Here is a 25,288-nt window from a genome sequence, read left to right on the forward strand (position 1 = left end):
ACATTGATCACAGCTGTAAGGCTTCTCTCCAGTGTGAACTCTCTGATGAATCTTTAAATATCCTGATGATGTGAAGGATTTGTCACACTGCTGACAGCGGTGACGTTTGACTGCTCTTCCTCTCCGTTTCTATCAACAGAGAAAAACCAAGAGAGTGAGTTAGTGAGGTGCCATGCTGTAGAGCTCTATCTTAAACTAGAAACAACATTTAGAGCATGTCTATGGAACATTGTTTGACTGACGCAATACTTTTCTTAATTATCTGCCAACATCACTATTATGGAGTTGCATTATGGGAAATGTAACATCCAGTGTTGGTTAGCTTGTGATAAATGAACTACTTTTGATCAATTTATGTATGGCTTCCATTTTGTTGCCAGCCTTAAGCCAGCTGTATAGGAACAAATGGGGGATCACCCGGGATTTTTTGTGCGGGAAAGTTGTAAATGTAACATTTTCCCAGAGATTTTTAGCTCTCACTGGTATCTGTAGGGGTTACCGTGTTGTCTTCATGTTGCTGGAACAGCTCTACTCCAGTAAAGTAAATTGGAACCATTGTTCCTGATAGGCATTAGCAATGAGGGGCACCAGTTGACCTTTGACCTTTTGTTTTAGGTTGTCGTTTTTGTTAAATCAAACTTGTATAGCCAGCAGTATTGCAGCATCACTGATGCTTATGACAAACACAGGCCAAACCAACAGTCATGCCACGCATGCTGCTCATTCTGTGGAATTGAATCTGTAATTGAAAGGAGCATGTTCATAATAATAGCAGTGTTGTGTTCAATTAGTGAGCTGATTGATTCTGTGAAGAAACAGGTGTCAGTTATGGCCCATATTTAATCTATATACTGTATATATACATATTTAAGGAAGGAAGAACATGTTGTGCATGCTGGTTATAGTGCATTTCACACTGAAATACTCAGCAAAATGGCTCGTTCCAGACATTGCTCTGAGGAACAGAGGACTTTCATTAAAAGTTGATATGAGAGGGAAAGAAACGTTTAAAGAAGTGCAGAAGATTATAAGATGCTCTGCCAAAATCATTTAAAATGTCTTGAAATGACAACCAGGACTTCCGGAGAAACATGCATGAGATGGACGCATAGTCAATTGCTCCGTTTCAGTCGTTAATAAAAATACCCAAAACTCGAAAACCTCAACTTGAAAACTCTTAAGAACAAAACATGAGTGGGGGGAGACAAAAAAGAGATGACACGATCCGGAGAGGGAAGGTAACTGACCAATTAAAATCAAACAAAAAGCAAATGGAGCCGGCCGACAAAGAAAATGGCGATCTGCTAGCTAGCGGAGATGGCGGTGAGTCTACAGACAAGCTGCATCGGGAACTGTCAATTATCTCGAAAAACATTTGTGACTTCAAAAATGACGTTCATTTAGCTATCTCCGACCTCAAAGGAGACTTGAGGAAGGATTTCAAGGACGAGCTAGCGACGCTGAGACAAGAGCTAAACCAGAAGCTAACTGAAGTCGGAACCAGGCTCCAGGGTCATGACCATGCGATCACCGAGGCGGAGCAGCGCATTTCAGATATGGAAACAAGCGGTGCAGCAACAAAAGAGGGTCTGTTGAGTCTGTTGAAGGAGTAACGCAGGCTGCAAGAAAAAGTCACCGATTTGGAAGGCAGGTCCAGAAGAAACAACATCCGAGTATACGGGGTGCCGGAGGGCTCGGAGGGCGACTCGTGATAAAGCTTATGGAAAACCTGCTGACTTCAGAACTGGCTCTTCCCGACGGCATGTCCCTGCAGATTCAGCGGGCTCACAGAGCTTTGGCTCGGAAGCCTGGACCTGACGCTACACCTCGGTCCATTGTGATAAACTTTCAGCAGCATGTTGTCAAGGAAACGGTATTGAAGTTGGCTTGGGAAAAGAAAATTCATTTTGACAACAAAACGATTTTCTTTGATCATGATTACGCATATGAAGTGATGGAAAAACGCAGAGCCTACGGGGGAATTAAAAAAGTGCTGAAGGAGAAAGGCATTCGTTTCCAAACCCCATTCACGAGGATTCGGATCCACTGGAGCAATGGCCCACAGACCTACGAGGACGCACATCAGGCCGCACGGGAGCTGCGGACACGGGGGTGGGAGGTGCCCGCCGTAAGAGAGGACCCGGCTTCCAAATTAGAAGAGATGTTACTGAAGGCGTTCTCGTGGCAACGAGCGGGCGACGGAGGAAAACAAATAGAGAAGCAAGTGAAAGAAAAGCTCCAAGAATTCAGGAGATCACCACAATGTTAAAAGCATAACAATATGTGAGTGGACTGCAAAACAAGGGAGGTGAAATGTTCCTCTTTACTCTCCCTCTCTCTTTACTTCAAAACTTTATCTATTGAAACTACGGCAAATCCCCGACTGAACGGAATAGTACTGTTGGACTTATTAGTGGACATGGAGCGCACCAGCAGGTCAGCCACTTTCCCACTAAGGAGGGCCCCAACCATCCAGGAGGGATTCTCCCCTCCACCCACCAACAGGGGCTTTAGAGGGACAAAGGTTCCTCTGCTACAGGAAGTTCTCACATTTATTATTTTTGAAATGACATCCAAAGCCTGATCGACGTGGGAAACAACCTAAGGACACATCGACTGGCCAACGGAGAAATGGAGCAACATTCTGGGGACTGATGAGAGGGAAACTGTTCTTTTTGGGTCTAGGGGCCACAGACAGTTTGTCCTCCGACCCCCCTGCACTGAAATCAAGCCCCAGTCCACTGTGAAGACAGTAAAGCATGGTGGTTATGGGATGTCTCTCATACTGTGGTGTTGGGCCTATTTATCACATACAAAGGGATCGTGGATCAGTTTCAATACATCAGAATATTTGAAGAGGTCACGTTGCCTTATGCTGAAGAGGAACTGCCTTTGAAACGGGTCTTTCAACAAGACAAGGACCCAAACACACCAGGAAGGAACAAAGTCTTGGTTCCAGATGAACCAGATTGATGTCATGGAGCGGCCAGCCCAGTCCCCGGACCTCAATCCCAGAGAACACTTGTAGGGTGACATCATAAATGCTGTTTCTGAGCCCAAACCCAGTAATGCAGAGGAATTATGGGATGTAGTTCAATGGTCCTGGGCTGGAATACCTGTTCACAGGTGACTCCAGGCAACACAGATATGAAAAAGAAAAATGCAAATACTGCTAATATTCCTTTTTCTTCACTTCCTGTAAAAGTAGAACACAGACTTGATCCATGTTGGTAATGTTCTGATTTGGAAATGAATGGGCAGTGTTCCCAGGCAATGGTGTTATGGAATTAAAAGCTATTCTAAGGATTTTGAGCATTAAACACTGCGGTTTTTCAGAACACAACTGTGTGTAAAGGTTTTGGAGACAAAGATGTAATGATTGGTAGAAAGGGGGGTGGCCTGATACACCCCCCAACAATACATGCATGTCCATTGATCTGCGTTTGTATATCAACAGACAGAGTGAGTGAGTTAGTAAGGTGCCATGGTGGAGCGAGCTAAGTAAAACCAGAAGCATCGTTCACAGCATGTCTGTGTCTAAGTTCCACTGCTGCATAACCATGGTTACGCTGTGTGTGTGTGTGCGTTAATAAAGTTTGGGTTGATATATCTGCGTGGCCTTTTTGTTGGCGGCCTTGAGCCAGGCGGTAACAACCGGGGGATGGTCTGGGATTGGTAGTGCTGGAAACTTTTCTTTGTCTGAGTCTTTGACTTCCAGTTGAACTTGATCTAGTATCTGTAGGGGTCATCAGCCTCTCAGACTCAGGGGATTGGTTGGCACTCTTTGTTTCTTAATTAGATCAAAAATAAAAATTTGATGAAAAAATAATACTTTACATGAGAACCATAAGCCAGAAAAACAAAGTGTGAATATATTGTTGAATCTGTTAAGTTAAATTGGTAGAAATGTACATTACGATAAACTTGACTGCACATTATATGAAAGGCACCGAGGAGATTATCCACACTGATTTTTCCCGGCCTTTATCTATCCGTGTTGCCCCCCCGGCCACTATCAGAGGGACGCAGTTTAATGACAACCAGTTTTTCTTTGAGGAATTACGGTATAATATATAAATCCTAAAAAGACATTTGTGAAACCCTCTGTGTGCATTCATTTATATTGAGATTAGATTTCTGGGACTCTTCAGTCTGGAGTACCCTCTTTCCTTCACTCACCTCCTCCTCCCTGACACCTTTCCTCTTGCCCTCCTTCTTCTTCTCCTCCTCCTCCGTCTCCTTGTGTTTCTGCAGGTACTCGGTGATAAGGTCCAGGTCCAGGTTGTCTTGTGGCTCCCATGTGTTCTCCTCACTGGAAAGGTGAGTGCAGACAGAAGAACATCTCCTCACACTTTGTTTTCAGACAATCCATTCTCACTCTAATTATCAGTCCTATTATTCCTTTTTTCTATTGCCATCTTGAAATAACCTTAATTTGTGGGTCTGCAACGTAGTGTCAAAATACCAAACCTTCAACTTTAGAGGCATGATACCATGCTGACACTTATTTGCAATATGTAAATATATTATGTATCTCAGGACCAAGAACACCAAGCATTAATATTCTAGACTCATACTTACTCTGAGAACCCCTTCCATTTCAGCAGAAACTCTACTCTTCCCTTCACCACTCTGCGGTCCAAAACCTTCTCCACCACATACTCCTCTTCTTCCTCTTCCACCACCTCCTCCTTCTTGCGCTTCTTTCCTGCTCTGGTCGCCAGCTTGCCGTCTGCTGAAGGTGCCTTTAGTAGACCCAAGGAGGGGGGGGGGGACACATACAGAGATAATGATACAAGGGTTAGAAGAACTAATGGTAGGTGTGAGTGAATTCGGGGGACGTCTGGTCACCCTACTCTAGGGTGCTAGTTAGTGTCTGTTAGCTCACAGGGCTCTAGGGTGCTAGTTAGTGTCTGTTAGCTTACAGGGCTCTAGGGTGCTAGTTAGTGTCTGTTAGCTTACAGGGCTCTAGGGTAGGGCTGCACAATTAATCGAATTTTAATCGCGATCACGATTTGGACTTCCCACGATCAAATTTGCGTGATTGAGCGATTATTTTTTATAAACGTCATTTCATAGAACGCTCCTGGTTTTTTGCAAAGCCAATCTCCCGCTCCATAAAGCCGTCTGATCATGAGCCAGTCAGAGTAGTTCACTGCACCCTGTGCAGCTTATTTTCTAGATGTAGACAGTCCCAGAGGACAGAGTAACGGGAGGAAAACTCAACAGATAGCAGTCGGTTATACGTCAGTCTCAAGGTTTACCAGTTTACCAGTAAACGCAACATTATGTCCCGTGACCCCGTCTGTTGTTTTTCCGACAACAGTGCTGACCAGTGCTAGTCGGTGCTAGTTAGCGTCTGTTAGCTGTTAGCTCCTCTAGGACGCACCGGTGCTAATGTCCTCGCATCCGCTGCAATGCTGTTTATATGGATATGGTTTAATTTTGCGTTACATGACCCATTTCGTCTGTAAAGCCGTGCCTGTGTTGGATCTTTCTATGCTCTCTCGTCCTACTCTCTCTCCTCTTACTCTCCGCGCCCCGCCACACAGCGGCCGCCGGTTCAAACTTCTGACATTTGTCTACAAATTTAATTTTTTATTAACACAGCTGTATATTGTTAAATATGAGGGTTAAACCTGTATTTGTACCAGTGTTTCCATGGTAACTCTGCTATCGCGGCCGCCACGGCGAAGAACACAGAAGAAGTTATTGAATGCAACTAACTTCAGTTGGTAGAGTAACAGCGTGTGAGACGCAGCTGCTGGACCGAGACCGGGACCTGGACCTGGGCCAGAGATGTGACCCATGGCCAGAATATCATAGTTCATAAAAATGCGGCGCAGTGAAGATACAGACGTTTCATACACACGCCGTGTGTATCCGCCGTTCGACCCGTGCTGGACCCGTTCATAATGATCAGCCGTCTCTCTGTGAGTAGCGTCCATCACACTCCCTCTCCAGTTATAAATAGCCTATATGACAATACAATTTGTTTTGGTTAAAATCAACAAATAATCGTGAGAATAATCGCGATCAAAATTTTGATCAAAATAATCGTGATTATCATTTTGGCCATAATCGTGCAGCCCTACTCTAGGGCGTGAGTAATATTTTTCCTCTAGGTCGCATCCGCTGCCTCTCCATAAACAAAGCAACGTTGTTTATATCGATATGGTTTAATTTAGCGTTACATGACTCATTTCTTCTGTAAAGCTGTGCCTTTGTTTGTCTCTGACTCTTAGTCTCCGCGCAGCCCCCCCCATTCACTAACACAGGCTCCCCAGCAACAGAGACAGAGCGGCGACTGCACCGGTGTCGAGCTTCTGACATTTGTCCACAGTTTTAATTATTATTAACACAGCTGTATGTTGTTAAGCATGAGGGGCAAACCTGTCTTCGTAGAGGGACAGCGTGTGAGACGGACAAAACCTGCTGGACCCATTCCTAAGGAGTCAGTCGTCACTCTCTGAGTACGTCCATCGCCCCCCCCATCCATTCCTAATGAGTCAGCCGTCTCTCTGTGAGTACGTCCATCGCCCCCCCCATTCATTCCTAATGAGTCAGCCGTCTCTAAGTGAGTACGTCCATCGCCCCCCCCCATCCAATCCTAATGAGTCAACCGTCTCTCTGTGAGTACGTCCATCGCCCCCCATCCAATCCTAATGAGTCAACCGTCTCTCTGTGAGTACGTCCATCGCCCCCCATCCAATCCTAATGAGTCAACCGTCTCTCTGTGAGTACGTCCATCGCCCCCCATCCAATCCTAATGAGTCAACCGTCTCTCTGTGAGTACGTCCATCGCCCCCCCATCCATTCCTAATGAGTTAGCCGTCTCTGTGAGTAGCATCCATTGCATAACCCCTCCCCCCCTCTCCCTAGCTCTCTTTATCAGTTATTATTGAAAACAAGTGAGTCATTTTTTTTTAAATATATCCTAGGCTATTTCAGATAATTTTCATTTCCATGTTTTCCAGCTGTATATATACACAATATATAACTTCAACATAAGAAGAATGTAGCATAATATGGATATGAAAGCAGTTATAAATACCCTATGTGACAATATAATTAGTTTTAGTTAAAATCAACAAATAACCGTGATAATAATCGTGATCACAATAATCATGATAATCATGTTGGCCATAATTGTGCAGCCCTACATATAATACGGAAAGTAGATAGATAGATAGATAGATAGATATTTATTGATCCCAAAAAAATGGGAAATTACAGTGTTACAGCAGCACACAAAATATACATACATACAATATACATGAAATAATAATAATTATAATAAAATATAAGAATAAAAATATAAGAATGTAAGAACAAATATTTAAGTATATACAAGATGGGAAAAAAAAGTCGTGCCGGTTGCCCTTATTGTAGTATTGTGTGTCTCAGAGTCTCATCTACCCCCCAGGGATGACGTGTTGAAGAGTTTTATTGTCTGAGGTAGGAATGATTTCCTGTAGCGGTCCGTGCGGCATTTAAACTGTCTGAGCCTCTTTGAGAAGCTGCTCCTCTGTTGGACCAGTGTGGGGTGGAGAGGGTGGTCAGGGTTATCCATGATAGATAACAGTTTGTTCAGCGACCTCCTCTCCACCACAGCTTCAAATGTGTCCAGTTTGCAGCCGATCACGGAGCCAGCTTTCCTGATCAGTTTGTTAAGTCTGTTTGTGTCGCTGGCTCCGATGCTGCTGCCCCAGCAGATGACGGAGGAGAACAGAGCGCTGGCCACAACAGACTGGTAGAAGGTCTCCAACATCCTGCTGCACACGTTGAAGGATCTCAGCTTCCTCAGGAAATAGAGTCTGCTCATCCCCTTCTTGTAAACAGCAGTGCTGTTGACCTTCCAGTTCAGCCTGCTGTCGATGTTGACACCCAGGTATCTGTAATCCTCCACCATGTCCACGTCACTTCCCAGAATGCAAAGGGGCTGCGGAGCCGTTCCCTTCCTCCTGAAGTCGATCACCATCTCTCTGGTCTTATCCACGTTCAGCAGCAGGCGGTTCTTACCAGACCACTCCACAAAGTCACCCACCAGTGCCCTGTACTCTCCTTCCTGTCCATCCCTTATACACCCAACAACTGCAGAGTCATCAGAAAACTTCTGTAGGTGACATGACTCTGAGTTGTACTGGAAGTCTGAGGTGTATAAGGTGAACAGAAAAGGAGACAGCACAGTCCCCTGTGGGGCCCCCGTCCCACTCACCACCACATCAGACAGAACACGGTCCAGGCGGACGAACTGTGGTCTGTCTGTCAGGTAGTCAGTGATCCAGGAGACTATGGACGCACCGACACCCATCACCCGCAGCTTCTCACCAAGTAGCAGTGGCTGGATGGTGTTGAATGCACTGGAGAAATCAAAAAATGTGATTCTCACAGTGCCGCCACCACCATCCAGGTGCAAATGAGCTCGCTGCAGAAGATAGATGACAGCGTCATCCACTCCCAGTCGAGGCTGGTAGGCAAACTGTAGAGGGTCCAGAGAAGGACTCACCTGCGGCCTCAGGTAGGCCAAGACCAGCCTCTCCAGCACCTTCATCACATGAGATGTGAGAGCCACTGGGCGGTAGTCCTTAAGGCCAGATGGAGTCGACTTCTTGGGGACCGGGACAAGGCAGGACGTCTTCCACAACAGCGGCACCCTCTGCAGGCTCAGGCTCAGGTTGAAGAGGTACTGGAGAACACCAGAAAGCTGACTGGCGCAGGTCTTCAGGACCCTGGGGCTGATGCCGTCCGGGCCAGCAGCCTTGCGCTGGTGTAGCCTCTCCAGCTGTCTCTTCACCTGGCCAGGTGTGAATGTAAAGCAGGGGGGGGAGCTTGAAGTGTCAGTGGGGGGAGGGGAAATGTACTGTAGTGGTGGTGGGGGGAGGGGGCTGACTGCAGGAGGGCTGAGGGAGTGAGGAGGGGGGTGTTGGAACAAAAGAGGGGGGGGAGGAGGCAATGAGGGGGTGTAGGGGGTTGGTGGAGCGGTAGAAGGGACAGGGGATGGCTGTGAGCTAAACCTATTGAAGTAGAAGTTTAGCTCGTTTGCACTCTCCCGGCTCCCTGCTGTTTGTCCTCTTCTCCTCCCACACCCGGTGATCTCTTTCATTCCTGTCCACACCTCCCTCATGTTGTTCTGCTGGAGACTGGCCTCCAGCTTCCTCCTGTAAGTGTTTTTACACTCCCTCAGTTTATCCCGCAGTCGGTGCTGTACTTCCCTAAGCTCCTGTCTGTCCCATGACCTGAAAGCTGTCTTCTTCTCCTTCAGAAGGACTTTCAGGTCACTGGTGATCCACGGCTTATGGTTGGGAAAACAGCGTACAGTCCGGGAGGGCATGGTGGTGTTTTCACAGAACTTAATGTATTCTGTGATACAGTCAGCCATGTTGTTGATGTCCTCCCCATGAGGGTCACAGAGCACGCTCCAGTCTGTAGACTCCAAGCAGTCCTGCAGTGCCTCCTCAGCCTCCTGAGTCCACCTCCTTACAGTCCTTTTGTGGACAGGCTGCCGCAGGACACAAGGAACATACATGGGAGACAGCAAGACAAGATTGTGATCTGATTTGCCAAGGGGGGGGAGGGCAGTGGCACTGTATGCATCCTTAGCATTTGCATACAGGAGGTCCAAAGTTTTATTTTCTCTTGTGGGGCAGTTAATATATTGTTTAAAGTCCGGGAGGGATTTATCCAGAGAAGCATGATTAAAATCCCCAGAGATAGTAATGAAGGCGTTGGGCTGCTGCGTCTGGAGTCGTGAGACCGTGGTGTTAATGACGTCAGCAGCTGCCTCCGCATCAGCAGACGGTGGGATGTAGACCGCGATCATTATGGCGGACGTAAACTCCCTCGGTAAATAGTACGGACGGAACCCCACAGCCAGCAGTTCAATGTCCGGGCTACAGAAACGTTCCTTCACATTCACATGTCCCGGGTTGCACCACCTTTCACTCACATACAGTGCAACCCCCCCTCCATTCTTCTTACCGCTTTCTGTAACGTTTCTGTCCGCCCGAATGGTCAAAAAGCCGGGTACCGCCACACCATAGTCCGGGATGTGCGAGTGCAGCCATGTTTCAGTAAAACACAGTAAACTGCAATCACGGAACTCCCTCTGGGTTCTGATGAGCGCTGTTAGTTCGTCCGTCTTATTCCCCAGAGACCGTACGTTCCCCATAATGATCGCTGGGACGGCAGGCCTGTGCTTTCTTCTTTTTTCTTTACGTTTTATTCCTCCTCTGCAACCCCGACGTCTCCTTCGTAGTTCCTTCGGGACTTCATGTTTGGCCCCCGGCAGCAGCACAGGTCCACACAGCGCAAACAGCTGATCGCGTGTGTAAACAATGGCCCCGCTGCCTTGAGCGTAGCATGAAGTCACAAAACACGTCCAAAGTAAGAATAAAACTAAAATAAAAGTTCCGAAATGTACAGGCCCCATCCTTTTCACAGCTATACAACACTTAAAAACAAAAGAATAAATAAAATAAAGTGACTAAAAACACACAAAACACGAATGCAATCAGGAGCTGCTGCAACAGGCTGCCGCACGACACAGCGCCATCTTGCCAGAAGAAGTAACGAGGAGGTGAAGCTAGCCTCGCTCTGGATCAGGCTAGCCGCAAAGAATAAATCTCCATGGTTACTTGGCTGGGTTTAATTTAACCTGGTTTTGTACAACCAAGTCAAAGCTCAATTCATCCAGGATAACTTGAATATCCCGGCTTATTCCCTTATCTGGTTTCATGCACCAGGCCCCTGGAGGGGGAAAAACCAGAAGGCACATAACACCGGATCAACATCAAAGGAACAAAGGTGCGTTCAAAGCCTCGTGCTGCTGGGCCAGTGGCTATCATTATGAAACGGAACAGCCTCTCCAGTCTGATTGGTCCATTCTCTGCAGTTCAACCATTCATGTTACTGGAACATTATTCATCATCTTAGTGCTCATAATACTGAAGAAAAGAAGGAGAAAATGATGCCGCTTCCCTACCTGTAGGCGCTCCTAAACCTTCACCCCCGTCCTTTCCTGGTTTATTAATATTCCTGTAGTCCGGAAGTGTCCCCAGGTGTAGAGAATTCATCCAGGTTGGGAGTATTGTCCTGTAGAGTCCGTGCTAACTAGATGCTAACTTCATGTGCCGACCTCGTTCCGTCTCCTCGCCCTGCACCGTGTTGCTGGGTATGTTTGTATTCCTCATGTTGCTGCCTACACATTAAAACTATCCCCGCCTTTTTCTGTTTAGTTTTCACCCCGGGACAGCCCCCGACGTCCAGCAAGCGCTCCCACTGTGGAGCGCCAATACGCTGCGTCATCTCTCTGAGCGGCCATCTTAGAAACAGCTCTCATTGGCTATCAACACGCCAATCAGGCCAGTTGTAGCCAATCACGTTCCCTTTCCAAGAGTTCATACCGTGATAGCAGAGATGGGAAGTAACGAAGTACAAGTACTTCGTTACTGTACTCAAGTAGATTTTTCTGATATTTTTACTTTACTTTACTATTTATTTTTGTGGCAACTTTTTACTTCTACTCCTTACATTTTAACACAAATATCGGTACTTTCTACTCCTTACATTTTAAAAATTGGCTCGTTACTTTCGTTTTGTACAAGAGGTTATGTCGGAAAATAGCGCGGACACGCGCCACACACCGCGAGCGGGTGCGCGCGCTACACGGAGAAAAAAGTGAGAGAAATGAAAAGGGGACAAGCTGTCCAGAGGATAACCAGCTGAGATTGTGTGTGAGAGTCTTTGAGAACTGTAAGTCGTATAACTCATGTTGTCAGTTCACTTAAGCCTGTTGTTGGTCTATAGTTCTTCACATTTAAAGTAAGTTAGCTAGTGGTTCTGGTGTGTTCTTCACCTGTTAGCTAGTGGTTCTGGTGTGTTCTTCACCTGTTAGCTAGTGGTTCTGGTGTGTTCTTCACCTGTTAGCTAGTGGTTCTGGTGTGTTCTTCACCTGTTAGCTAGTGGTTCTGGTGTGGTCTTCACCTGTTAGCTAGTGGTTCTGGTGTGTTCTTCACCTGTTAGCTAGTGGTTCTGGTATGTTCTTCACCTGTTAGCTAGTGGTTCTGGTGTGGTCTTCACCTGTTAGCTTGTGGTTCTGGTGTGTTCTTCACCTGTTAGCTAGTGGTTCTGGTGTGTTCTTCACCTGTTAGCTAGTGGTTCTGGTGTGTTCTTCACCTGTTAGCTAGTGGTTCTGGTGTGGTCTTCACCTGTTAGCTAGTGGTTCTGGTGTGGTCTTCACCTGTTAGCTAGTGGTTCTGGTGTGTTCTTCACCTGTTAGCTGGGTTGCACGTTGATATTAATCAACAGTTTCACCAGCTTTATTCGCATGAGTTGTTTTTTTTGACCGAACTTCAGATAATGTAATTCAATTGACAAGTGGATGGAAACTTAGCTAGACAGAAGTTGTATCCGTCTGTTTTAACAGACACACCTGGGGTGAAGTTGGAAACCAGAATCAGCTTTAATCCAATCCTCATCTAGTCCTCAACTTTCACATAATTTCACTGGAGTTATCCTTATTATTGTTTACGTCATCAATACCATATTCAATCTAAATGGATGGGAATATATCTACTGTACGTTGCATTTGACGCACGACTAAGACAACTCAACAGATTCGGCATTCTGCATTAATTCACAGCAAATCATTGAGGCTTGATGGTGTTAACGTTAGCACATAGTAGTATGGATGGTGTTAACGTTAGCACATAGTAGTATGAGGGCGACATGATTGAAAATGAAGAAAACACCAAGACATTCCCATCATCCTCCGCCTTATCTGAGAGACATGTTTGAGACAGTAGGCATCAAGAAGGACTCCTGGCCAATGTGCTGGGGAACTTCTTCATTAATGTCTGTTTAGTCATTCATATTTTAATCCTTTATTTTATTTCCAGAAGCCATATTTGAGCACACACCTACATGTAGATTCATTTTTATGTTAGGGGGAAAGATTAAAAATAGAAACTGGATCTGTGAATTCTCACAGAATCACAACTGAATTCATATCTTGCCAATAAGTCAGAATTTTATTAACCTGGAGTCCCAGTCTCTGTCATACTAATCATATATGTGATGTTTTAGGCCTATTGGCAGACATCCATTTAAAATGTAGTCATTGCCATATAAAGACGTGTCCTCCATGTCCACTGAAGTTCCTCAGCGTCTCTCTAGTAACATCTGTGTGCTCCAGGTAGCTTTCGCAAGGCTACTTTTACTTTTATACTTTAAGTAAATTTCCAAGCCTGTACTTTGTTACTTTTACTTGAGTAAAGAAGTTTAATCAGTACTTCCACTTTTACCGGAGTATTTTTTAACACAAGTATCTGTACTTCTACTTAAGTACGGAAAGTGAGTACTTTTGCCATCTCTGCGTGATAGGAACATCCAATGGGAGCCTAAGCCCCGACTCCCAGAGCCAGCACGCTCACACATGTGATTTATGAAAACAAATCTGTTCAGCAGTGAGTTTTTTCATGTCATCTTTATTACAAAAATAGGAAACAGAACACTAATGACATATAAAAGTATATAATACAAACATAATAAACATAATACAATACAATTTTGCCAGGGGAAGCTTAAAGGCCGTTACAAAGATAATGAAGACCATATGTTAACAGTTTTAATTGCCTTCAGAATCAGAATCAGAAATACTTTATTGATCCCCGAAGGGAAACTCTGTGTTGCATTGGCACAAATAGTATAAATATCAGAGTAGAAATACAAATAAAGAAATATAAGGAGTGTGGACATGTACGGTATTTACATAGTAAAACGAATGTTACTATACATTATTTGCATAATTAACATAATTTAGGAATTGCAATGGTAAAAAGTAAAATAATAATAATAATAATAATAATTGTAGCAGTTGAGTATTGCACACATGTCAGGCCAGTGTTATTGCACAAAACAGATAATACAGATAATATTGTCCAGTTTCAACCTCTCTGAGTGTCTTAGAGCGAGGAGTTATAAAGTTTGATGGCCACAGGCAGGAACAACTTCCTGTGGCGCTCTGAGGTGCATTTTGGGAGAATGAGTCTGTCACTGAAAGTGCTCCTGTGATTTAGCAGCAAGCCATGGAGTGGGTGTGAGACATTGTCCAAGATGGCATGTAGTTTGGACAGCGTCCTCCTCTCTGACACACCCGACAGAGAGTCCAGATCCACCCCCACGACGTCACTGGCCTTGCGAATCAGTTTGTTGAGTCTGTTGGCGTCCGCTACCCTCAGCCTGCTGTCCCAGCATGCAACTGCAAAGAGGACAGCACTGGCCACCACAGACTCATAAAACATCCTCAGCATCGTCCTGCAGATGTTGAAGGACCTCATCCTCCTCAGAAAGTAGAGACGGCTTTGGCCCTTCCTGTAGAGGGCTCGAGTGTTCTTGGCCCAGTCCAGTTTATTGTCTAAGTGCACTCCCAGGTGTTTGTAGTCCTCCACAATGTCCACACTGACCCCATGGATGGAAACAGGGCTCACTGCTGCCTTGGCTCTCCTTAGATCCACCACCAGCTCCCTGGTCTTTGCCACGTTGAGCTGTAGATGGTTCTGCTCACTCCATGTGACAAAGTCCCCCCCCCACAGCTCTGTACTCAGCCTCGTCCCCCTCGCTGATACATCCAACCACAGCAGAGTCATCAGAAAACTTCTGTGTGGTAGTTGAAGTCTGTGGTGTAGATGGTGAAGAGGAATGGCGCCTGGCTAGAGCTTCAGAAGGCAGGACATGACAGATTACACATCTGTCACATAGTCAGTTTGTAGTCTTAAATACCAAGTCTCTTGTTGTTCCTTGACTAGTTGGCCCCCCCTGCTTTGCATCGCTCCAGGTAAGTAGAAAGCAATCTGTTATGCACCTTTGCATTGCACTAAAACGTCAACATTTGGACCTGAATCCAACAATAACTTTACTTGACACTCACATACATTGGTTTTCAGGCAAAAAATGTTGGTCAGGGGTTTAGTTACTGTTTGAAAAAGGAAAATAATTGTTAGATGAATTATGATATAATTGCAGATGAAGTGTTTATGACCCATCAAAGACGACAAAAGGATACATCAGTTGTCGGGGGTCTGATTTAAAGGAAATGGTACTCTTTAAAAGTGTTGGGGTTCTAGCGTTAAACTAATGAGGAAGAATTTGACATATCTAAGTTAACCAAAAGTTTTCTCTTTCAAATGTTACATCTGTATCTGTCAAGTCCTGACCGTTCCCTGACCGGGAATTGAACCCGGGCCGCGGCGGTGAGAGCGCCGAATCCTAGCCACTAGACCATCAGGGAGTCACACATATCAAGTTTGTCTTTGTAGGTGTGAGTTTCCTTTTCACTTACTGGAATGACTCATATTGTTTTAGGCGAGGAATGGCACCGTAGTTTTAGATGTTAAAATGTGCGCACAAGAAAGCTGAGGGATTACTGTGGGGAAATGGAGAATGACTAGGTTAACTGAAGATTTTAAACATTGTGAAAATTAACAGAACATATGAACACGTTAAACATATACGGGCATATAACATATACCTGCAGTCTCAGTCTTTGGATGGTATTGGTAGCGTATGCGCCCCGTCATAGTTACCGACAATTTTGTTGATGAATGAGTATTTCACATTGAACACTTAAGATTGGGTGTTCATTTCAAAACAGGGAATTGCCAGTAAAGCTAAAAACAACAGATTCAGCAAGGAGTCTAATACGTTGCCACTAATGACTTTAGTCACTTCACCAAGCTATGTCATAAGAGTATAATGTAACTGATACAAATTCAAGTCAACATATGGTTTGTCCTCCACCTAACATCAGCAAATGGCAGTGGTGGGATTTGAACCCACGCCTCCAGAGAGACTGGAGCCTAAATCCAGCGCCTTAGACCACTCGGCCACACTACCTGCAAGTATGAGCTCTCCACATCGTGAGAAACACAGGGACCTTAACTAACGGTATATTTGTCAATGTCATTGGAATAAAACTTTCGCAAGGAAAAAGCCAATAATTTATGGGAAAATGTTGTCACTCTTTGTCATTTTTCTCTGGCATTGTTGAGTTTAGAATATTGTAACCAGCATTAAGTGAGTAGGTTTAGGTCTGTGTGAATATGGGCTGAGCATTTACCTGGGCTGAATTTATGAACATCTTCTTCCGCACTTCTTCCGCACTTCTCATTCTGTGAATGTGAATGTGATAACACGGGGCCCCCCTGGATCTGACAATCTTTAGGGGATGTAGCTCAGTGGTAGCGTGCATGCTTCACAGGTTTTTATGGTTGATCGTATGAAATTCTTTCATATTGGAACTAGTTTTGCTTGAACACTGTGACAACACATATCCTGTACTGGATATGGAGGCACTGACTATTTGTCTAATCTTCTGGATTTTGTCTATGAAGAAGGAGGCAAAGTCATTGCAGGCCTTGTTAGATAACAGTTCAGATGCTACTGGTACTGGAGGGTTTGTTAACCTATCGACAGTAGCAAACAAAGCACATGAATTATTATTGTTTCCAGAGATAATATCAGAGAAGACCTCCTTGCCTTCGTTAGTTCCAAATTATAAATGCAAAGTCTCTCTTAAGCAGAAAATGCGTTTGGATTGGTATGAAATGGAGATGGGCGTTGCCAAGAGGAGGCGCCTTTTTGATTGACAAGAAATGGATATGAAGTCTCTCAGGATTGGCAAAAAATGGAAGGGAGCTTTGAGTTTGATTGGTGAGAAAAGAAGATGAGAAAGTGGACAAATATGTTCTGGGTCATGACAAAGCATCTAGGGTTGATCTTAGCCTTTGTGTGAATACATAGGTCTCCACATACATTGTTTTTATTAAGATTGACGACCAAATTGTTAGTATTTCCGAAACTTTCCCAACCATTGCAATTGCTTTCATAGCCTTGTTGGTGCAGTAGGCAGCGCGTCAGTCTCATAATCTGAAGGTCGTGAGTTCAACCCTTACATGGGGCAGCTGCTTTAAAGACAAAAAAACTGAAAATACAGTGACAGGTGGTTGAACAATAGCACAAGCATGTGAATAGAAATTGTGGGTCTATGGTTATTTCAGAGATTTGCAGTGAGCATTGTATTGTCCAGCAGAAAGACAACAGGTGTGTTTCTTTTTGTCTATGATTTATATCGTAGCAGTGCAAGCATTTATCCCGGGTTTGAGTTCCAGCCACAGCAGTTGCATTTACAGGTTTTGAAGCCATATACAACATTACCATTACAAGTTTTACCCAGGTTTCTTCTTTTATTCAGTGATAATTCAATTTTCAGACAGCACAACAAGCACTATAAATTTACATGTTTTACACTTTCTATTTTACTGTATTTATGTACTTGTACTGTAGTGTAGTATATTTATTGTATTATGCTCCAGTGTTTATGGGTGTTACGGCAGGTATGAGCACAGTTTCTATTTTTATGGATGAAGTAAAGAGTTGTGGGTTCAAATCCCACCACTACCTTTTGCAAATGTTACTTAGTAGAGAGAGAGAGAGAGAGAGAGAGAGAGAGAGAGAAAATTGAATGAAAAGAGGACTGGTGGTAATTATGGCAGCAGTAAAGGTAATAGAACTATTACTAATAATAGTAGCAGTAGTAGGGCAGGGCGTCCAGCAGGACCACGGCAGCAGCTGCATCCACTACTCAGGTGCCACCACAATCCAAGGAAGTCTGAGAGGGGAGAAAGCACAAGGGCTTCTGGAAAGAAGCAACATTAGTTACATGCAAGCTTTTATCCTTTATCACCAGTACTATCATAAAGATGATCACCTACACACATCGTTGCAGGGGGCACCCAGATTTGAACTGGGGACCTCTTGATCTGCAGTCAAATGCTCTACCACTGAGCTATACCCCCACACACTCTATGTGGAATATGTGCAGTAAAACAATGGCTGGGCCTCCACCATGTGGTTACCTTCACAGTCTGAGAAAGTATCCAAATATCATCTACTGTATGAAAGGGAGTTAAAAGAAAGAAAACAGTGTAATTTTCTATAAAGGCCCAGGTGAATTTATGTTAATTACAATAGATGTCAAGACTAAGCACAGAAACGTGGTCCACACAAGGATCCACACTGTTACAGTACATGCTCGACCACAAGCACACAGAAGCACACAAACGCACACACACAGCACCCTTCCCCCTTGCTTACAAACTCCGACAGAAATCAGTTTTCACACTATAACTACTCAAATAATTATAATGTAATAATGTATGTAAACTTCACTTTCAGAAGAGGAAATTACTTCTTCATTTGGTCTTTTGACCAATGTAGCAGCTGCCTCCTCCGCCATAAACCACTTTTTTCCTCCAAACATCTTTACAAGTGTGTAATAATGTTTTCAGCTAGTAGACAAATCGCTAAAAGTTGCTCTGTTTACAAACAATACGTGCACCAATGCACGCAACATGACATTGATACTGGTTGATATAACTGTTGATCGAAATGAGGATGGTCCAAATCGAATGCCCAGACTTCATTGGCTTCCAAGCTGTCCATCTCTGCATCCTGGGAACAGATTGCCTCATGAGAGGTCTGGTTTGATTCGTGAGACTTTGCAGAACAATGTTAACACCCAAATTTAGAGTTAAGCTGAATCCCATTTCTCCGTCTTACCCCTACTCCTTGGCCAAGGGGTAGGGGTAAGGGGTGAAAACATACCCCTATGAAATGGGACACCACTTGGTGACATCACCATACAGAATTGATCACAAACTTCCAAGATGCCGTCTCTGTCTGTTGATTGTGTGGGTTTGGACAACAGTGTCATATGTATTTAAATATTTATATATTTTATAGTTATTTTATGTTCACTTTGGTGGTGCAGAGGCAGATTTTCTTATCTGTGTAGTACTTAGGTCTGTTTGCAATACAAATGTGTACACATGTATCATGTATACATACATGTACATACAGGTGTGTTGTATATCTGTTTCAGTTACCACCGTTTTGAATGTCATTGATGTTCACAAAAATATTTTGTTGCCAAAAATAAAAAAAGCCTTCAAATGTGTAAAACTAAAAAATACAAATACAAAGACCACAAACAAACAAATTAACTACAGCTGTTCTGATATTCCAGACCAGTCTGAAGCCTGTTGACCAGTAACCCCCCCACATATCATCAGTGTCCCATATCAAAACCAACAACAATATACAAGTGCATGAACAATGAACAAGAATTAATTACAAATGATTACAATAATACAGTACCAATGCAATAATGAATGGGTACAACATGAACACAGGATTTAGGAAACGTCTGCGTTTTCAGCCCCAAAGTGGACCAGCTGCTGTGTCCTCCTGTGTGATACAGGGCGGTATATGTAAAGCACGTAGCGATGTATCATAGACCGTTAATATATATATATAGCTATACAATCTATGCGATGTATACAGTCCATTCAAGGCAGAAATATGTTGGACTGTTCAACGTTAGCGTTAGCGATTAGCGTTAGCATTGCAAGCTAGCGATTTTTAAAAAGTTTCAGTTAGGAACATGGTTGCAAGTATACATGTACAGGACTGCATAGACCACAAAACAAGACTGTCGTAACTTTTTAATCAATTATTTAAAGCTGAAAGTACTTACATTCATGTGTCTCTCTGGTCGATGCAGCAGCCACACACTGCCTGTGTGTTTTCAAGTGAGGTCGCGTCCACACTAGGTTCCAAGGGGTATACAGCCCTTGATCTATGCCCTACCCCTAGCTCGTAATACGTATTGGACCGGCACTAGGTCCCGCGTGAACGCGCAAAAGCTAGGGGAAGGGGTAAGGGGTAGGGGTAAGGGGAAGGAATGGGATTCATAATTTTATTTTTATTATTTATCCTTTTGGGATGACTTCTGCAAGGAAATTTAAATATTACTGAATAAAAGAAGCAACCTGGGTAAAACATGTAATGTTAATGTTGTGTATGGCTTCAAAACCTGTAAATGCAACTGTGGTGGCTGGAAATCAAACCTGGGCAAAATGATTGAACTGCTATGGTATAAATCATAGTTGAAAAGTAACACACCTGATGCTTTTCTAGTGGACAATACAATGTTCACTGCAAATCTTGTAACACAGACTGAAAATAAATGATGAGAAATGCATTGGTGGAGATGGGTAGCTTCCACTACTCCTGAGATAACAGTCTTTGCTACCACTCTTGAGGAACACCTCTCGTTCTCAGCAGGATTCAAACCTGCACGGGGAGACCTCAATGGATTTCTAGTCCATCGCCTTAACCACTCGGGCACAACTACCTGCAATTTAGTGCCAGACCTATTGGAACAAATGTTCATAAACTTTTTAACTGGTTAGTAGTAGTTACCAGACACAGCAAAGTGCAAATTGTAGTGCACTTCCTGTGTCTGTGGATCCTCGTGGAGGCAGCTTGATTGATTGATAGGCTCCCTTATTTGTACCATAACAGAGATCTAGTATTTTATCAAATTGGGTTGGGCGAGTAACCTTTCTGGCTAATCTTCACAAATAAAGCAAGTACCCACAAAAGGAAATCTAATGCAATGGCTGGGAATCAAACCCAGGTGAATTGCTTGGAAGGCAGCTATGCTCACCACTATACCACCATCACTGAGCAATGCAATGTTCACTGCAAATCTTGATACACATCTGGGCATTGAGACTGATTTTGCATTAATTACCATAAATGCAAGGAGGTCACGGCAACCCACAACACTGTGCTATTCAAATATGTACTAATCCTTTTCAATTGTTGAGTAAAGCAGGACATGGGTAAAGTGCACAGAGTTTTTAGACACTTGATAAGTTAATCATCCACTTTATGGCATTTTAATAATCGCTGCATTGTTTCATTTTCTCTTTCACAATAAGAGCTTCTGCAGCTTTTTGAGAGCTGGAGATGCTGGGGATTGAACCCAGGTCCTCATACATGCAAAGCATGCGTTCTACCACTGAGCTACATCCCCTGAATGTGTCCAAATTTCTTTTACTTTTTCTAAGATTATTGAATAAGAGAAAAACGGAAAACTGAATCGGTCAGTGGAGCCATGAAAAGACCCCATGACAATCTACCTGACCATAGCCCTTCAAGTCAGTGACAAATCTAAGCTGCATTTCCTTTCTACCAAAATTCAGTTTCCAATTTTGGCAAAATGTTTTGCGTCAAAAGTAGTCTGTTGTTCAATATAATCAGACAGCTCAATCTGGCAGTGTTGCCATAAAAACTACATGCCAAACAAACTACTAGAACATTGCCCTTCTAGTCACTGACTGATCACATTTCCTTGATGCAAAATTGCTAATGCACTTTGTTTATTTTATTTGATCCCCATTCGGACAATGCACTGTTCACTGCAAATCTTGCAACACATCTGGTCATTGAGACAGATTTTTGCATTAATTATCATGAACACAAGGAGATTGCCTTTTAATACTTTTGTCTTTCAGAATAAGAGGTTTTGCAGCTCCTTTACAGACTGTTGTAACAGAACACTTGTTGGAGATGCAGGGGATTGAACCCGGGGCCTCATACATGCAAAGCATGCGCTCTACCACTGAGCTACATCCCCTGAATGTTTCTACAGAAACCCCTACCCGGGAAAAATGTTGGAGTAAACTTGTTTGTTTTATTTGGATCCCCATTAGCTTCAGCATGAACTAAAAGCTTTTCTTCCTGGGGTCCTACAATCCTTTCTTTGACAATACTCTTTGTGACATTTCATTACACACACACAGACATAAATTAGAAAATACTAACCATAATTAAATCTTAAAGTTAACGCAATTTATACAAGAAATAAAATAAAAGACACTACTCCGAATAGATAAATCAATTTAAGAAATAAGATAACAAAAGCCCTATAACAAACTAATTTTAAATTACATATTTAATTCCTTTGAAATAAATATGTCTTAAGTGATTTTTTAAAGCCATACTGAGAGTTGTGTTTGATAGTCGTTGGGAGAGAGTTCCATTCACACATTGCTCTGTACCCGACAGAACGCTGAATTGATTTAGTTTTCACCTTAGGTAAAATAAAACTCCCTCCTACTGCACGCCTCGTTGGATAATGATGTGTAGCAGTACTAAAGGATAGTTTTCTGTTTAAAGTAAAAGGTGTTTTGTTTGTTATAACGTTATGTAAAAAAACATTAGCAAATACACAAATCTATTTTTAACTTTAAACCATGAGAGTTGTCCATGCATGTTATCAACATTTGATCTAAACCCACACGAGAGAGCCACACGTGCAGCTTTATTCTGAATCACTTGTAATTTTTTCATATTAATTGCTGAAGTGTTGGACCACACCACTGAGCAGTAATCCACATGTGAAAAAAATAAAACCTGAAGGACTTTTTTACCTATCTGTGGTGTGAAGATGTTTGCACACCTTTTAATAACTGACAAGGTGTTGCCCATTTTAGTTACCAGCTTCTGAACATGTTTGTCCCAACACAATCTATCGTCAATCACACCCAAAAGTTTAGCCTTTTCTCTTTGCTCTACAGAAGTTTGCTCTATACTGAGTTCAAGTTTCGATTTGGAACATTAAAAAAATGAGTTTCAACCACTAAACTAGTAGTTTTAGATCCATTGAGATCAGTTTGTTACTTCTGACCCAGTCAACCACTGTAACTCTCTCTGTAGTTTAGTAAACAGATAGTAAATCGTTAGTAAAGATTGTGAAGAGGAGTGGCCCAAGACAACTTCCTTGAGGAACTCCATGTTCCACAAGCCTGAAAAACTTCCATTAAAGTAAACTAATTGTCTCCTATCAGTCAAATAACTTTCCATCCATAATAATGCGGAGTGTGAAAAACCATAATATTCCAATTTTTTTAACAGTAAGTTGTGGTTAATTATATCAAATGCTGCAGTAAAATCAAGCATCACAACACCTATTATTTTTCTCTCGTCCATATCCTTAAACCAGTCATCAACCATCTGAGTCAGGGCAGTGGCTGTTGAGTGTTTTCCTCTGTATGTATGCAAGCTGAAAAACTGCAATTAAATTATTTAAAAAATAAAACTGAATCTGTTCATAAACAATTCTTTCCATTATTTTACAGAGAATTGGTAATAAGCTTATTGGTCTACTGTTTGATCCAGAGAAAAGCATTTTCTTATTATTTGGTATTAGCACAACTTTACATATCTTCCATGCTTGCAGACATATATTTTCCATAAAACACATTAATTATATTAGCAATAGCAGGAACAATGATTGAAACTATTAGCTTAATCCACTTATATTCAAGATAGTCCCCACCAGGTGGTTTGTTTTACAATTCATCAGAAGCTACATGTTTTACTTTCCATGATCTTATTTATCAATGTTTTTGACAAATCCGTGTTGTGTAGCTGTGTAGTATTTTTAAGATTATTTATTTTATTTATGAAATAATCATTGACACAATTTGCTATATCACTTGGTTTAGTAAGAAAATCACCTTCATTTTTCTATCTAAAAGGTCTATCTCTGTAGGGATCCATCCCATAATGTTGTCACACACTTAGAATAATAATCTGTCTTTCAGCACTTTTAGTGGATGGAAACGTTCTCTTGTCAAGGAGTTTAAACACAGAAACGGCAGGAAGGATAAATCCACCATATCAAGTCACAAATAATCAGCACGAGGCCTCGTTTAATTTATTTTATTTTAACTACAAAACAACAATAACTTGAGAGCGTACAATTAAAAATGGCCAACTTCTAGTTTGTTGGTAATGATGAGAGGACCAATTTACACAAATATTTAATTTGGGCTTTTTCTAAACTCCCAACTTTTCATAGTTTCATCCCAAACCCACTATATAAAAAAAAATTACAATGACTTTCTGTCAGCCAAAAAAAAGTATGTTTCTAGAGATGAGAAGAAAGTTTTTACAAAATCAAAAAGTTTTAAACATGTCTACGTTTTCCAACCAAAACATCTTTAAACGTCTTAATGTTTCTCCTTTGGCCCTTCTCCTTCCCACTGTGGGTACATTGTGGTTAGGGTTGGGTACGGCACCGGTGCCTTAACACCCGGTATCTATCGGACCGAATAGTAACGGGGATTTTGGGGCCTCATTTTGGTGCTACTGAAACACCAGGGCTGCCTTTTTCCATCTAGTGGTTGTTTTTGTCATTTAGCAGCAATTTACTGGAGAAATATGTTATTACAATATTTTTTTTATTACATTTAATTTGGACCATATAAAAATAAACAAGCTGTTCTTAAATGTTGCTTGCTGTCTTTTTGTGCTCCCTTTTTTTATTTAAACATATACATTTAAAAAATATATTTTTAAAAGGATGGGTTCTGGCACCAATTCTGGTGCCTAAATGGTAAAGGGTTCTGAGGACAGGCAGAAAACAGTCCAGCTGATCCACAATACCATACATGTTGATCAGAAGATAAAGTTACTGCTGGTCAGCCTTCAATGTGGAGAGAAGATCAGAATATAACAACACAGCTATCAGGGCATGAGGAGGAGGAAACAGCTTGGCTCTGAAACATGTTCACAACGAGGCAGTGTGAATGCGCTGGTGTCTTTTAAGGTTACTACTCTGAGAAAATGTTTCCCCACATTGTTCACACCAGTACGGCTTCTCTCCAGTATGAATGCGCTGGTGAGTTTTAAGGTTCCCCCTCAAAGAAAAGGTTTCCCCACATTGTTCACACCAGTACGGCTTCTCTCCAGTGTGAATACGCTGGTGAGTTTTAAGGCTACTATGCTGAGAAAACGTTTCCCCACATTGTTCACACCAGTACGGCTTCTCTCCAGTGTGAATGCGCTGGTGAGTTGTAAGGTTACCACTATGAGAAAACGTTTCCCCACATTGATCACAGCTGTAAGGTTTCTCTCCAGTGTGAATGCGCTGGTGTATTTTTAGGGTACTCTGTACTGTGAAAGCTGCCCCACATTGATCACAGCTGTAAGGTTTCTCTCCAGTGTGAGCTCTCTGATGAATCTTTAAATATCCTGATGTTGTGAAGGATTTGTCACAGTGCTGACAGCGGTGACGTCTGACTCCTCTTCCTCTCCGTTTCTATCAACAGAGAAAAACCAAGAGAGTGAGTTAGTGAGGTGCCATGCTGTAGAGCTCTATCTTAAACTAGAAACAACATTTAGAGCATGTCTATGGAACATTGTTTGACTGACGCAATACTTTTCTTAATTATCTGCCAACATCACTATTATGGAGTTGCATTACGGGAAATGTAACATCCAGTGTTGGTTAGTTTGTGATAAATAAACTACTTTTGATCAATTTATGTGTGGCCTCCATTTTGTTGCCAGCCTTTAGCCAGCTGTTTAGTAA

The 25,288-nt window shown here is 42.7% G+C and overlaps 1 protein-coding gene and 5 non-coding genes across 6 annotated transcripts in view; all 6 read right to left on the minus strand.

The window, feature by feature from the left end:
- Positions 1-15,217: 15,217 nt before the first annotated feature.
- Positions 15,218-15,289, minus strand: trnae-cuc (transfer RNA glutamic acid (anticodon CUC)). Its single transcript has one exon. It is a non-coding gene; the product is annotated as a tRNA-Glu (tRNA).
- Positions 15,290-15,812: 523 nt separating this feature from the next.
- trnal-uag (transfer RNA leucine (anticodon UAG)) lies at positions 15,813-15,894 on the minus strand. The gene has a single exon. It is a non-coding gene; the product is annotated as a tRNA-Leu (tRNA).
- Positions 15,895-17,783: 1,889 nt separating this feature from the next.
- trnac-gca (transfer RNA cysteine (anticodon GCA)) lies at positions 17,784-17,855 on the minus strand. Its single transcript has one exon. It is a non-coding gene; the product is annotated as a tRNA-Cys (tRNA).
- A 3,014-nt stretch (positions 17,856-20,869) lies between these two features.
- trnaa-ugc (transfer RNA alanine (anticodon UGC)) lies at positions 20,870-20,941 on the minus strand. The gene has a single exon. It is a non-coding gene; the product is annotated as a tRNA-Ala (tRNA).
- Positions 20,942-21,472: 531 nt separating this feature from the next.
- trnaa-ugc (transfer RNA alanine (anticodon UGC)) lies at positions 21,473-21,544 on the minus strand. Its single transcript has one exon. It is a non-coding gene; the product is annotated as a tRNA-Ala (tRNA).
- Positions 21,545-24,484: 2,940 nt separating this feature from the next.
- The window catches only part of LOC116687659 (zinc finger protein 420-like), a 114,491-nt gene continuing 113,687 nt past the window's right edge, over positions 24,485-25,288 (minus strand). Inside the window, exon 4 of the mRNA XM_032513200.1 lies at positions 24,485-24,815. Coding sequence (XP_032369091.1) covers positions 24,485-24,815 — 331 coding nt within the window. The remainder of the gene's footprint in view (positions 24,816-25,288) is intronic.

The sequence above is a fragment of the Etheostoma spectabile genome, chromosome 4 (genome assembly GCF_008692095.1).
Source record: "Etheostoma spectabile isolate EspeVRDwgs_2016 chromosome 4, UIUC_Espe_1.0, whole genome shotgun sequence".
Taxonomy (NCBI): Eukaryota; Metazoa; Chordata; class Actinopteri; order Perciformes; family Percidae; genus Etheostoma; species Etheostoma spectabile.